General features: G+C 37.6%; 1 protein-coding gene and 1 long non-coding RNA gene across 5 annotated transcripts in view; one reads left to right on the plus strand and one right to left on the minus strand.

Annotated features, from left to right (window-relative positions):
* The window catches only part of pde4a (phosphodiesterase 4A, cAMP-specific), a 56,341-nt gene extending 42,145 nt beyond the window's left edge, over positions 1-14,196 (plus strand). For both annotated transcript variants that reach the window (XM_048191281.1, XM_048191289.1), the window contains 9 exons: positions 2,757-2,850; positions 3,036-3,199; positions 3,337-3,435; positions 6,688-6,852; positions 6,979-7,078; positions 9,534-9,688; positions 9,799-9,921; positions 10,063-10,245; positions 10,344-14,196. In XM_048191281.1, the coding sequence (XP_048047238.1) occupies positions 2,757-2,850; positions 3,036-3,199; positions 3,337-3,435; positions 6,688-6,852; positions 6,979-7,078; positions 9,534-9,688; positions 9,799-9,921; positions 10,063-10,245; positions 10,344-10,832 (1,572 nt within the window). In that variant the 3' untranslated portion in view covers positions 10,833-14,196. The remainder of the gene's footprint in view (positions 1-2,756; positions 2,851-3,035; positions 3,200-3,336; positions 3,436-6,687; positions 6,853-6,978; positions 7,079-9,533; positions 9,689-9,798; positions 9,922-10,062; positions 10,246-10,343) is intronic.
* Positions 1-16,079, minus strand: part of LOC125269108 — a 74,279-nt gene extending 58,200 nt beyond the window's left edge. For all 3 annotated transcript variants that reach the window (XR_007185032.1, XR_007185033.1, XR_007185030.1), the window contains exons 1-2: positions 15,861-16,079; positions 15,540-15,606 (exon numbers count right to left, since the gene is read on the minus strand). This is a non-coding gene — a long non-coding RNA (uncharacterized LOC125269108). The remainder of the gene's footprint in view (positions 1-15,539; positions 15,607-15,860) is intronic.
* Between the last annotated feature and the right edge of the window lie 39 nt (positions 16,080-16,118).

The following is a 16,118-nucleotide window of genomic DNA, read 5'->3' on the forward strand; positions in this document are numbered from 1 at the left end:
TTGAATGACAGATGTGTTTTATCTATGTTGCTTAAACGTAGGGTAGACAATTTTCGAAGATGCTAGCAATAGCAAGCTAGCTTTGAAAGCATAAGATCCCACCCTCCCTTCAGAGTATCTCCAAAACCAGGCCCCCTTCAAGACACATCAACATGTACAGCAGGAAGCAAACAAAAGCATCACAAGAGACGGTGTTAAACTACCTCATGTCTCAAACTACATAATATTGAAATAATAATGAACATAACTTAAAGAGCTCTGACCTGTACTACATGACTGCTGCAGATTAATTTCGGCATTGATAGTGTGAAACGCAAAATTCGAGTCACAAACCGCTCTGAGTAACGTCACGGGTTTCCATGTCTTCCAAATTATGTTAGTTATTGTTGTGAACGTAGCATACACTTGTTGTTTTGGTTCAGGTGCTCAGTGACTGACACAATGATTGGACAAACATTTTATGGTCCTACACCTTCCACAGATTATTATTATTATTTAAAAATGGTATATAAAAATATATAAATTTAATATAATTCTTATACATCATTTCTATATATAAATTGGTACAACTATAATACAACCACAATACATTTCCCTTTAAAGATTTAAATGTTGTTTGCCATGTTTTTGTGCTCACCCTTTCATCAAGCTCAGTCTTAATAAATATTCACAAGTTCGCCTGCCCATTCAGTCTGAATGGTTAATGGTAAAACAAACTTGGCTTGCTGTCCTCGAAGGAGGCTCGAACCCGAGGCTCGGCTTGAGCTCCGAGTTAAACCTCCCCTATAACAGTACTGCGTAGAGGGAGAATAAGAGAAATAGAGGAGGAGATGGGGAGGAAGAGGGATGCTGGAAGAATTGTCGCTGGGATGACGTAGTGACTGCTGCTTACATACGCTCGTAATGATGATTGGCAGGACTGAATGTTTAGGCTCCTCCCGAACCTACGTTTGGAACTACATATAAAGGCAACAGATAGTATCAGACTTCCCTAGTAACACATATTTGTATTAATTTGGTCTGATTTCCTTTCCACATGATCTGGTATCATCTTGGTCCTCCAGAGGACGCATGTATGCTAAAAACAGTTGGCACTCTGTGAATGTTTTAATAATGACTCAGCAAAGTACAAACAGAGCCTTGGTACAGTATGTGATATGCACTTGCACAGGGAAGAGGGTTTTGTAAATGAAGCTTTATATAAACTCTGTGTGAGACAAAAATTGTGTATTGATCCCTGAGAGAAAATTCAGGAAGATTCAGGTTTACAGTGAGTGAGTTTATAGCTGTGAAAGGAAATTGACTTGGACTCACTTAAAAATTACACTTAACATTGATTGTTATTTCTACTATTGTGTTGTTGATTAGAAATTGTCAATTATTTTATGGCATTCTCACATGCCAGATTGTGTCCTTAAACCTGAAGATAAGGATACTGTCATCAAAACATATTATTTTATGCCAGCTATAGAAGATTTAACAACAACTATAATGATGCATATAATAGAAATTATACATTTGCATATGTTTAATACACATGTCCATGTATTCTAGGGGGGGAATTACATGCACACCATGAAATAGAATGAAACACAATCAATGGAAAAATATGACTGCAGAGGGTGATTGTATTGCATTAGAAAAAAAGGATATAAAATGTGGAGGACAGAGATGAAAAGAGACAGGAAACGAAAAGGAGGGCTTAAAGAGAGAGAAAGATAAAGACAGAAGGGAGGAGAGCAGAAGAGATGGAGAGTGATACAGAGAGTGTTGACCTTGGAGGAGGTCAGAGACAGACACCTGCCTACTCTCTCAGATTGTCACCCAACCCATCGCCTCACTCCCATCATGCTGCAGGAGGGACTGTGAGGAGGCAGTTGCTAAGGAAACCTGCTGGTTTCCATGGAGATTGTAATGTGTGAAGGACCAGTCAGTGGGACAGACCAGGGGTCTTATCGGAGTCGTGCTGTGCGACTGTGTAGTCGTCTTGTGTTATCTGCTGAAGTGGCACAATTTCAGTCATTTGAGGCACATATTTGGTTCTTATAAACAACTAATTTTGCTACAAAGCTCTCTTTTCTTTTTTTGTTGAACAATGGTTTGCAGAGATGTGAGATCATTCCACAATGTTCTCCCCCAATGGCCATTACTTAATTAGATTTTAATTAAAGACAGGCCCTTCCTCTAACCACACAAAGTTACAGCTACAACATTAGAACTGCCTTAGGTTTATTTGCAAGTAAATATCTGCACGCTTTATAAGCATAAGCTCTATATAACCTTGCACTACCACATACCATGGTGTGTTTGGGTAACATAATTTAGATATTTTCAACATATGTCTTATGTCTATATGCTTTGTTGAGTTTTGCAGCAAGGCAAAGGTAACAGTCTGCATAATAAAGAACAATATAAGCCTTATTGGGACAGTTCACCCAAAAATGTCAATTCTGTCATGACTATTTTTTTCTGTGGAACATGAAGGAAGATATTTAAAAATATATATTTTTGTCCATACCATGAAAATCAACGGGGTCTAATGTAGTTTGGAACCCAATATTCTTGATGATTTTTTTTTTCTTTTTGCCTTAAAACATTTATTTGATATGCTACCAAGTGATAAAATATATCATGTCCATTTATCATGTTTTCAGATTTTCAGACTAAAATTTTCCTTTTTCTGCATTATTACCATCTGCTGTATACTTATAACTATGCTCTTTCCCCTGTCTATCTTTCCCTTTTCTGATCTCTAGTTCAAGAGGATGTTAAACAGGGAACTGTCTCATCTGTCTGAGATGAGCCGCTCGGGGAATCAGGTGTCTGAATACATCTCTACTACCTTCCTAGGTAAGTGAGTCTGCTCACGCGCTGCTTTGTACATCTCAGCCTTCTATTTTCAAAAGTGCAGAACCTTAATTTCAGCATTGCAGTAGGTTATAGCAGAGTACATTCACAGCTCTGAAACACTCTGTGCTCACTGATTTGAAATGAGCTGTCATCTGTTAATAGTTCATGTATTTGTTGTGTCCCAGACAAGCAGAATGAGGTGGAGATTCCCTCTCCTACGCTCCGGGAGCGAGAGAAACCAATGTCTCACATCAGCGGTGTCAAGAAGCTTACACATAGCTCGAGCCTCACTAGTGCAGCCCTGCCCCGCTTCGGGGTCAAAACCGAGCAGGAGGACGCACTGGCTAGGGTACAGACACAATGCATGCATACTCTATCTCCAGACTTTCCCAACACCTAATCCTCCACCATTACTACAAGTTATCAGTATTAAAAGTCAGTTTGTTGAATGGATTTGTTATAATTTTATTTACTTTATCTTTACAGGAGCTGAATGATTTAAACAAGTGGGGCCTTAATATCTTCCATGTGGCTGAGTTTTCCAATAACAGACCTCTAAGTTGCATCATGTTTGCTATCTTCCAGGTTTGTGGTCCCTTGATTTTACTCCATGTTTCTGTGCTGTGCTTTTGAAATATGTCAGATGCAAAGATGTCAGTGTGGTTTTGTATGCTCATTGTGAGGGATGGGTAAAATATTGGGTCTTATTCACTAAGCATGCATACTTAGAAATTTGTGCGTTAAATGTGCATAGGAATGATTTTAAGAACAAATCACGATTCACAAAAAGTTTCATAATAAAATTAATTCTGAATTTACAACAAAATATAGGAACAACAGAAAGCACTTGTATGCAAAAAAGCACTTACTCTGTACGGCCTTATAAACGTGTTAAAAAGTTATATAAATATGAAATTTCATCCTAACAAGACTATAATTATTTTAAAGTATGTAACATTAATTGTATTATATAATCCATATATAAAATTATATAATAAAATTATTAAATATTAAAATTTTATCTTAAATACATTTCATCATATACAGTAATTATGTTCAGCTGCGAAGTTTCTCTGAATAACGCAGATATACGCATATGTACAGCTGGCTCATGAGAGGTCTGTAATCTGGGTCTGTATGAAAGGTGTTTATTGTGAGAACTGATGAGAATGGCACACTTGGCATTGCTCGAAGATCAGGCAAGAGCGCGTCTTTAAAGCAACACCATGTCGTTTTTTCAACCTTAAAATAATGTCTCTAAAATTATTTCAGTGGTAGAACTCTTAACCGGACGAATTCTATTGCCACTGCTACCTGAGCAGCCTCCTAGCACTCTGCAATTTTCATGTTCGGGTCGGTACACACAGCCTGCCATCCCCTGCCAGTGGAAGAGTGCAACCTGCTTTATGGCATACATCACATATTTTACTCATAGCCTGGGTGGAGTTAGCCAACAGCTAACTATAAGAAGAAACGATCTAATATGCAAGTCTTAAAACCATGCAGACAACATTTTATTCTATTATACAAATTACACCCTTTGCAAACAATGCTACATATGAACTATGCGAGCAAAAAAACTAGGCTAACATACTACCATTCTTTTTGTCATTGTACTTTTCAATTCTGGAGTAACAATAAATAAAACTATGTAATGATATTTGTAGAACATAGTTACATAGCTACTTTGCCTGGTTGGTGGACATGGTTTCCAAATGAGGTTTCTGCATTTGCCGGAACCATCAGCTCAGTCAACAAATTCACGTGTATTTCGTTGCCCACAGGGAACCTTATTCTGTGACAGTATTCACGACACTGGTAACAGACAATTGCGCTTATCAACCACATGGGGTAACCGTGAGGAAATGTTCCATGGTGTTGCTTTAAACAGCGGCATGTCTGACGAGAGTGATGGAAGCCTGTTAGGAAAGCGTGCGCTGAAAGCCCTTATATGGACATGGTTTGGGCGTGTTTTATGCAAATGACTAACCTTGTGCACATGGCCGCTCATTTAGAATACTCCAAATTCACTAAAATAAGAACAAGGTTAAGAACAAATTCATGTGTGTACACGTGTTGCAGGGGCGTTTCCTCTGAGGAGGCAAGGGAGGCAGTGCCTCCTCAAAAAATCAGGATGAGAAAATAATCCATATCACTAAAATAAAACAACGCAAATATTACAAAATGTGACAATAAAAAGTGTACAAGTCACTCGTTTTTCTAAATGAACACTGTCCAACAGCGACACCCGCAGGTGAAGTTACAGCAGGAGTCCGCATCTCTTGTGCCTCCCTTGAGCTCCATAGAAATAAAGCAGAACCCCTAAAGCGTGCGGGGAAAGTCACGTGAGAGGAGGCAGTGCCTCTATCGTGCTATGATTGGATATGATCGGTTATGATTGGATATGATTGGTTTGTGCGATAATTCCCGCCTCTTGTTTACGTGCGCATTTTGCGCGTTAGTCTAAATGAACAAAAGGATGGCGTCAATGGGAAGACTAATTAAAAATTAAATAAACAACTCACCCACTTAGATATCACCATTTTATGTCACGTCAAAATCAAACATGAAAGACCTGAAAACATGATGACTGCTGGGGTTTTAGTGAGCAATCAGCTTGGTGAAATTAGAGTATTTACTGAGAATGACTGATGATCTGAAATATGTTGATTATTAAAAAGAACAGCTGAAAATCAATACACAAAAAAATATAGCCTATTCTTTAACCCTCTACGGTATGGTGTTGCCTCCAGGCAACACAATCTAGTTTAGTTTGTTTTTAATAAAATTAGACTTTTAAATGAACTATTAAAAATTACTGAAAATGTTTATTGATATTGTTATAGTGTCCAATTTTAAGCAGGAAAAAACACCACAAATAATTTTTCCTCATTGATATCATATTGCATACCATAGAGTGTTAAATTGTTACTGCCTTTAGTTATTATTTTGGAATAAATGTAAAAATGCTTAAAACTTGATGAGATTGGCTTGGTTTTAATAAATAGAACATTAATTACATTGTTAATGTAAGAATACAAAATAGAATTGTATTTGGTTTCTTTTTTGATGTCATGTAATGTACATTTAACGAGGAAAATGTGATAACGTTAAAAGTAACGGACATGAATTTTACATTTGATTTATAAAAAATTAAAAATTAAAAATGAAAAAAACCTGAGGTAATTGTTTGCCTCCTCATTTCAGAACACCACTGCACACCACTGACATGTTGTACGAAATGATCCATGCAATTATTAGTGAATAAAACCCATTGAGTTTCCAATTATCTCCATTTGAACAATCACAATATTGATTCTTAAAATCCTCAAATCAATCTTTTACTCAATGCCTATTTTCAGTGGCTATGTGGAAATATGTTTTTACTTCCCATCTTGCACATGCCACAGCATTCTGCTGAACTAATTCACTCAACTACATAGTTGTTCATTTTTAAAATGTATATTTTCGTAAAGTTAGAAGATTCCCTATATCAGTTTTCCTGCTGAGTTGTGAATGTGAGTATGCAGTCTGTTTCGTATGTGGTGCAATGTGTACTGTGGAAAAAACTCTACACTGCGCTGTATAACTATTTGAAGAGAAATAATTTCTTCATACTGTATGTAAGCATAATAAACATTACAAACGAAATATACCCAACTGAATTGAATCAAATCAAAATGAAATTGTAATCAAAATGAGAGATTATAAATCAGAATCTAATCAAATCAGGAAATCTGTATCATTATCCAGCCCTACTAGTTTCAACAGCAAACCTCTTCATCAATTATACTGACCATTCACTATATACTGTCTACGTTCTGTAATGCGTTAAAGGAAAGGGATCTATTGAAGACATTTCGGATCCCAGTGGACACATTTATCACCTATGTGATGACACTGGAAGACCACTACCATGCCAACGTGGCCTATCATAACAGCCTGCATGCCGCTGATGTCACACAGTCTACACATGTGCTGCTCTCCACACCAGCACTGGACGTGAGTATATGCTAACATGGGACAGCCATGTGCCCATTCAGAAGCAAAAATGTTTCATAAAATGAAATCAGATTTCAAAGTCAGCACTGACACTATGACCACTGTTCTACTGTATCTTCCCACCAGGCTGTTTTCACTGATCTTGAAATCCTGGCTGCATTGTTCGCTGCTGCCATTCATGATGTAGACCACCCTGGAGTTTCCAACCAGTTCCTCATTAACACCAGTAAGTCTACATTGTAAAAAAATTATGATGTTGATGAATTATCCTAGTCTGCATTTCCCAAAAGCATCGTAAGCTTAAGTAGATCATAGAACTATTGCCACCAATGTTCTCTACGATCAATTTAGCTCACAGTGCTTTTGAGAAATAACTTGAGAAAAATAATTTGTCAATAACTTGTCAAACATATGAAAGAAACATTCATGTCAAATGAATAAGATGTTAATTTTGGTGAGTTGGACATCTGAGAACTGGTATAGGGCAGTACAGAATTACATGGCTCAACGATAAGAATGTATTCTGCTTTTATATTTTATTTTTTTGTAAATATAAACAAATTTTGATTTTGATGGCTACAACACGCTCCAGAAAAGTTGGGACAGAGGCATGTTTCCTACTGTGTCACATCACCTTTCCTTTTAATTACACTTGTTAATAGTTTGGGTGATTGAGGATACTAATTTTTGCAGTTTCGCAAGAGTGTCTATGAAACCACTCTGTTGTAGCATGTGCAGAATGAGGCCTGGCATCGTCTTGCCCTAATAACAATGGACTTCTCAGGAATTATGTCATCTTGATAGCAGTATATATCTCTGGACAATCCCAATACACATTTCCACATCAATGCATATTCACAGATATGCAAGTCACCCATGCCTTTTGCATAGATGCAACTCCATACCATGACAGATGTTTGCTTTTGCACCTGTCACTGATCAAAGTAGGACGACGATTATGACCTAAAATCAAAATCTTGATTAACTGAACATTTTACCTTGATTATGATTAAGGAACGATTTTTCTTCCCCGTTTTTTTCCCCCCTCATAATTCACTGACAAGGTTTGTACTGTAAATATGCTTGACTATTAAAGGTGGGATATTTTTGCTCCGACATAACAGCTCACTTTCAGCAGTTTCAGCAACCAACATTTCTTCTTTGAGACCGAAAACTCGATGTTCATTTTTTCCAAAAACGAGCTGAAACTTGGACTCATCTGACCACAGCACACATTTCCACGGTATTTTGGACCATCTGAGTTTTTCTCAGGCCTAGGAAACTCGGTGGCATCTCTGCAAAGAATTAATGTATAGGTTTCTCCTTGCATAACAGCGATTCAAGTTGCATCTCTTGATTCAGCGGCAGACTGTGTTAAGTGACAACAATTTTTCAAAGTACTTCAGAGCCAATGCCATTATATTTAACACAGTAAAAGTTTCTCATGCAGTGCAATCTAAGGGCTCGAACATCATGCACATTCAACAGAGGTTTCCTGCCTTGCCCCACATGGACTGGGATTTCTCTGGATTCCCTGAATCTTTTCAATATATTATGTACGGTAGAAGGTAAAAGACCTAAATTCATTGGAATCTTGCTTTGAGAAATGTGATTTTCAAATTGTTTGATAAATCTCTCAAAGTTTTATGCCATGACCCATCTTTCCTTGCAAAGCCTTTGGTGGATGCTCCTTTTATACCCAATCACAACACACTCACTTATTACCAGTTCACATGCTAATTGTGGACTGTTTCAAAACTGTTTAACTTGGATATTCTTTAATCTTTTGACTTTTATTTTGCCTCTGTCCCTACTTTTTTGGAGTGTATTGCAGCCATCAAAATCAAAATTTGTTTTTACATGGAAAAATACCATTAAGTTGGTCAGTGAAAACATTGGATAATTTTCTTTGTACTTATGTCAGTTAAATAAAGGTTTTAGAGAATGAAGAAATCACAGATTCTTGATTTTATTTCATTTTACAAAATGTCCCAGATTTTCTGGAAATGGGGTTGTAGATAATTATATTGGTAACCTGGCAACTGCACATATTGTATTTTTGTTGTTTTAGATTACACATACTCACTGACTTGTTTTTGTGTACCCCACACAATAGTGGACATATGTGCAGTCCCTCAACCTTTCTATGCAGGTTTACTCTGCCACCCCACGTTTCATGTATCCTTCATTTTAATTTGAACTAATTAAGTGTGTAAATTAATTCCCTTATTTTTCAGTTTCGTTTTAATATTTTGTTAAAATAAATTAAAACTAAAATTCAAAGTTTAGAACAAAACAATTGAGCAATAACACAACACTCTGTGTCCAACTAGCAAAAACAAAGTAAAATAGATTACAGAAAATGAAACTGAAAAATAAAAATTGATAAAAATTGACAGAAATTGAAAAAAAAAAGTCTCTCCGATTTCACCCAACATGTTAATTCTGAGGATTTAAGTCCCTGTTAGAATGCTTTAAAAGCTGATTATTGACACTGATGCTCCTTTTTGAGATGGCTTTTTCCCAAAGAAAAATAAAAATTGATCTAGAAGCTATTCAGTATTTAGTATTGGCCAAAAAAATTGTGAAATTGGCCTTTCACACTGGCCATGGGTCCAGTAGGCTATCCTTATTGTTGAGCCATGAAATCCACTAATTGCCTGGTCTGCTATGTTTCACAGACTCAGAACTGGCATTAATGTACAACGATGAATCTGTATTGGAGAACCACCACCTGGCTGTAGGCTTCAAGCTTCTGCATGAGGAGAACTGCGACATCTTTCAGAACCTCACCAAACGACAACGGCAAAGTCTGCGCAAGCTGGTCATTGACATGGTTAGATGCTCTTTGCACTGCACTGAACATCAGCTTGCTTTTCTTTTCTTTTGTATTTCTGAGGGTCTACACTTTTATTTCCTGGGTAAATGGTGCTGCTTGTCTTTTAGGTTCTGGCAACAGACATGTCAAAACATATGAGCTTGCTGGCAGATCTTAAGACAATGGTGGAGACGAAGAAAGTGACGAGTTCAGGAGTGCTGATGCTGGACCATTATAATGACCGAATACAGGTGATTACCAACAAAAGTGTTTCTTAATTATGCAACAAAACAGTTCAAAAATATTATTTCAAAAATGACATGGGTCTTTAAGTGCAGACCAGAAAAAAAGAGAAACTACTTAGTCATAAGTGTGTGTGTGTGTGTGTTTAGGTCCTGAGGAACATGGTGCACTGTGCTGACCTTAGTAACCCAACGAAGCCCCTGGCAGTGTACAGGCAGTGGACTGAGCGCATTATGGAGGAGTTCTTCCGGCAGGGCGATAAAGAGCGAGAGCGTGGGATGGAAATCAGCCCCATGTGTGACAAACACACTGCGTCCGTGGAAAAGAGTCAGGTACACATATAAACACCCACACAAATATAAATTCTCAACCTTCTACGGCATAAGCTGCTCCTAAAGAGTCTCTCTATATGCTGGGTTTCCTGATTTAGGTCGGCTTTATCGATTATATTGTGCATCCCCTGTGGGAGACCTGGGGGGACCTGGTCCACCCTGATGCTCAGGAAATTTTGGACACCCTTGAGGACAACCGGGACTGGTACCAAAGCACCATTCCCCAGAGCCCGTCACCACCGCCGGACGGCCCAGATAACGAGCTTGAATCCTGCACGAACAAATTCCAGTTTCAGCTCACCCTGGAGGGAGAAACAGGACCAGTCGGAGCTCCCAGTCATAACCACATAGGCACCCATGGTCAGGAGGCAAAGAAAGAAGATGAGGAGGCGGTGGAAGCTGAGGACGAGGCAGAAGAAAAAATGGAGGACGGGGAGGAGGTGACAGAGGTAGTGCTCGAGAGGTCGGGACGGAGGCGACTGCAGGTTCAGTCAGTAGTCGAGGAGGAGGACGAGAGACAGTCTGATGAGAGCCCTGTGGAGGAGACAGAGGAGGAGAAGTCGTCCTCTCCTACCGATGACACATAATACGAGAGATTCAAGGAACAGCTGTCTGGCCCAGAGGGCTAAGTAGGGGCCATCCTTCAGAAACTCTTTACCTACGCTCGACCGTTCACATAGGACTCTTCTGTTTCTGATAGCTAGACCATAAACAGATTAAGTCTTGTGTACCAATCCAATAAGACGTTTGATTTTATTTTTCAAAAAGGGAACAAAATAATATTGATATCAGAGAAGTATTTAACACAGCAACTGTAGATTACAAGTGTGAGCTGGAGTCCATCCAGCAGCGAGGGTGAAGTTTGATGGAGAAACAGAATTATGGTGGGGTTTGTAAAGGGCCATTACGTCAGTGTAGCACTCTGGAATTTTCACACATACACATACACACATTCACAGACGTACGTGAATTTCAGTCTAAAATAACGATACCGCATAGTACATGCAAACACACGGCTGTGTGTCTGTGTATGTGTTCAGGGGGCCTGGATCTGAAAGGAATTTCTTTGGGAAAAAGCCATCTCAAAAAGGAGCATCAGTGTCAATAATCAGCTTTTAAAGCATTCTAACAGGGACTTAAATCCTCAGAATTCACATGTTGGGTGAAATCGGAGAGACTTTTTTTCAATTTCTGTCATAGAGAGAACACAGTTGCATCTGCCAGGAGAAATGAGATAACGTCTGCTGTCCAAAAAACTGTGGAGGGATGAGGATGTCGGAAATGATTTGTTAGTTGGTCCCACCCCCTCTTACCCTTTACCCAGGAGTGCTACCAGTGCAAGATGGCTGTGTGCCTTTCTGAACCACCAGCTTCAACTCTGGAGCTGTTGTGAAGCAATGCATCATGGGACAGGAGTGTCTGCTTTTGTCTTCATTTTTGATTGTCTCTTTCTCTTTTTAAGCAATCTATCTCCATCGATTATGGTTTGTGCCGGCATGGAGCGTTCGCGTTGTCTGTGTGATAATTCCTGCTCTCATTCGTCTGTCTTCCTCGGTCGCTTTCGGGCCAACCGAGCGTTTAGGGCCTAGATTAGTATTTATCACCGTCACTGCTCATGGACTGCCCTCACTTTCCATGTGAATAATTAATGATAGTCACTTTCTGAGGATAAGCCATGTGACGCTTTGAAACATATGTTTTGCCTTCTTTTTGTTTTGTTTTGTTATATCCATTCCTGCCAAATTTGTAAAAGCAACAGTCTCCTCAATTGCAGCACACATTCACACAGACTCTCTCACCTTCACCCACTCACGCTGGTAATACATTCTCTGTCTACACCACAACACACTACATTATGTTTTGCCAAAGGAATGAGTGCTTAGCTGATAAGTTGGAGAAGCATTGATCGGGGACTAGAACAAAGGGTGGTGAGAGAAGGATGAGGTATATCTGAGAAAGAAAGACGTTGGTGGTTAGAATGCTGGAAAAAGATAGAGGGAGTCACATGCAGCCATATTGAGTTTGATGCTTTTATGCCTTAATGTCAACTGCAGGGTTTCTACCTGTCACATTGTGGACTAATAAGATGTTGGCATTATATCCCAGACTATTTATTTCATGTCTAAATGCCTTGGTAGATGTCTGTGAATAAAATAGCTCCATCTGGAGGTTTAGGGTAGTTTTTCTGCATGGCAAAGGTACTACAGCAGACAGTACAGACAGAGAAAGAAGGTCATACCATTAAAATAAACTGTTGCTCTAATGTACTTCATGTCCGGCATCTTTTCATGATGTCTATTTGACTTTTCACCAACTTTTAAAGGGAGAAAGAGAGAGATAGAGAAAGTAAGAGAATGAGAGAGTTCTCAGGTTGATGTTAGATTTGCAATATTGCCTCTCTCTCATCTCAGAACTTTTTAGTATGGTTTTAGTTCAGTTGAATAAACCAGTTGTTGCTATATTGTGGGGCGGCGTTTGTAAGCATCCCTCTTGAAATATGATAACAAGCTAGTTTCTGCTGGTCAGTAGCTTAGCTTTACACAAGCCTGTGTCTGTCAGAGCAGTGACTCGAGGTCATACCAGTACATATATGATAAATGTACTTGTCTGTGACAGGATTAGAGGATGTCGTGGTATAAATTTTCATTTGGCGGACCACAGGAGGAAAGGCTGAGGTTACACAATTGGTTTGTGCAAACTAATGACATTCCCATTACATTTGCCTGTCTTACCTTAAAATGCTTTGTTGTGTAGGTTTTCGTTAATGTTGTGAGCACTACGCTAACAAATAATATTTGCCATTTTAACACGACACTGTAGCAATTGTTTCTTATTAAGAAATTATTAAAATTAATTCCTTGCTGCCATTCTTTTTGGATATCAAAAGGAAAAACAAGTGTTTTCTTTGAACAGTTTGTGTACAGTTTTTATTTTTGTATCATTCTGGTTTGATGGTTTAAAAATCAAAACTACTATCTAATATAAATAGTAGACGAATCACTGCTTGTTTTGTATATACTGTAATGTTGAATTGTAAATTTGAGATCTCTCAGAATCAGTCACAATGAATCACTTTTAGTTGTAATGAACTGTATTTGAATTGTGGAATTTCATAAGCACCCTCCACCTTCCCCTTTCTTTCTCCTGTCATCTCCCCTGCCATTCATTTGGGGGATTTTAGTCAACCTCCCATCACCTTTAAATGTGAATATTTGAATTGTATTGGAAAACAGACTAATCATCAGTTATTTCTAAAACTTGTCTTTACCAGCACTTTATTTTTTGTGTCGGAAGGTGTTGTGAGATGGCTGAAATCAAGGGGAATGGTATAGAAGGTTGTATAGCATGGCACAGGGTGAGCACTTTAAATGGCTCGGTCCAAAAGTCTTCTTTTTGGTCCTCAATGCCATTTCCTGCTAAAGCTCTGAGCAACATCAGCTACTCTGTGTCAATAATCTGCACTGTAAAGGCTTTTAATAGGGGTTTTAAATACTTCTGTGAGGTTAATGACCTAGAGACAGTCAGAAAGATGACGTGGCTTAATCAGAGAATAGTTTTTCTTTGTACTTTGAAGTTATGCCTCATGAGACTCTCCAATGAAATTATTCTCTGGGCTTTAAATAATATGTTACTTGTTCACAAGTTATGGTAATAATATAAATGAAAAAGAAAACACAGGAAAATGATTGTAATATTTGTACATTATATTGCTGTAATGTGTATAATGTGTCCAAGTTATTTTATATTATATTATTTTTATGAAAGGTTTTCCTCTGAGAGAACTGAGTTGTCATTTTGTGAATAAAATGCATTTAATAAGCAAACAGCTATATATAAAAACACAAATATATAAATATATACCAGTATATTTTTTCTTTCACTGTTCAGTACTGTAAAGTGTGTTGAAAATACAAATAAAGGACGATTTTTCTAATAAATACAATAGCTATATTTTTATTTTGCTTTTTTTTCCATGTCCAGCCTTATATTACAGTAATGGCTACATGCAATGAGCCTGATTTGTGTGTATCGTCAATATGCAACTCATGACAGCAAACACAGTTTTAAAATATTTTGCAACCATCTGCTTAGAGAAGGAAATGGTACTCAGCTTTATGATAAACAATATAGGGTGTTTTGCTCATCAGTGACACTTTACTGACCCCTACAGACTGCCATTATTTAGAGACAAACATAGTAATAGGCAGTTGTTAAATTACTGCAGACGTAGTAGTTTTATTATTTTTAGTTGAACATTTTATTAACTTTTTTTTTTATTACCCTCTGAACCTGTATATGGCCTGTGACTTCTTTCATTTCAAATAAAACAATTATTGTTATATATTTTGCTTTATTTTTATTTACTATATAGAATATTAATGTAAATGTAAGCATAATAGCATGTAATTTTTTCTGTTTATTTAACTTTTTTAAAAAGATTAGAGACTTGAGAATATGAAAATGTCTTTAAATTAAAGTTAGAGTTGTCCCACCTCCTTCACTGGAAATAGCATTTCACTGTGTGTGTGTGTGTGTGTGTGTGTGTGTGTGTGTCTGTGTGTGTGTGTGACATATCAGGACACAAATGTGTATAATGACATGGTAGGTATTACAAGGAGATGGTGACTTATGAGGACATTACCCCATGTCCCCATTTTTCAAAAGGAATGAGTTTTTGTGAGAAAGTAAAAGTGTGCACAGTTTCCTGTGATGGGTAGGTTTAGGTTTAGGGGTAGTGTAGGTGGATAGAAAATATAGTTTGTACAGTATAAAAACCATTACGCCTATGGAATGTCCCCACAATTCACAAAAATGAATGTGTGTGTGTGTTTACATGTTTATATTACAAGGATAGTAAAAGCTGAGATCACCTACATTGTGGGGACCAGCCAGAAGTCCCCATGGGGGAAATGGATTAATAAACATACTAAATTATGCTTGTTTTTTTAAGAATGTAAAAATGCTGAAAGTTTTCTGTGATGGGTAGGTTTAGGGGATAGAAAATACAGTTTGTACGGTATAAAAACCATTATGTCCCTACAATGATAGTGAACCAGACGTGTGTGTGTGTGTGTGTGTGTGTGTGTGTGTGTGTGTGTGTGTGTGTGTGTGTGTGTGCATGTGTGTGTTTGGTATTATAATTTAACTATTTTAATGTGCTCTTCTTATTACACTTGTTACATGTATTTACTACAGTAGTAGCTGTAAATTATGCACAATTACAAGTAACTAACACTAACTAAACCCCAACCGTTGTAATGCAAGGTGTAGATATAAAATACATGTCCTCTTACCTTATATCACGCACGTGCATGTTCCTGTTTCAACCTCATGACCTTCTCTTTTCTACCTTTGCCCTGGCTGCATTAAAGCAAATATTCATTACTCAATTAATCATCATACAGTGCTGCTCAAATATACAAAACACTCATAACCTGCTGTTTACAAAGCTACATTTTTTAATTACATTTTCTGTTACCTGCAAGGCTTAACATCTGTCCTGTGTCCTTAATAACCAGCGTTAAAGGTATTAAGATAGACATATCTTCTTGTAACTTAGTCGTTTGGAAAAACAATTAATATCACAGCCAACTCAAATTTAACTAGCTAATTACCTGTAAGTCCTGAAACAGTGGGGAGAAACTTCCAATGATATGAATTAACAAGCTTAAATTCTTATAAACGGTTTTTTTTTTTGTTGTTGTTGTTAAGTTTAGAAGAGCTAACGTCTCTCTGGCTCACTGAGAGAGAGAGAAAAGCGCGCGCGCTTTTTGCACGTGACATGAACCACAAGGTCATTTAGACTAAAAATGAATTATAATAACATTTCTGTTTTATCACACCGTGTATTTTAACATGATAATTATTGTTTA

Source organism: Megalobrama amblycephala, linkage group LG1 (assembly GCF_018812025.1).
Source record: "Megalobrama amblycephala isolate DHTTF-2021 linkage group LG1, ASM1881202v1, whole genome shotgun sequence".
Classification (NCBI taxonomy): domain Eukaryota; kingdom Metazoa; phylum Chordata; class Actinopteri; order Cypriniformes; family Xenocyprididae; genus Megalobrama; species Megalobrama amblycephala.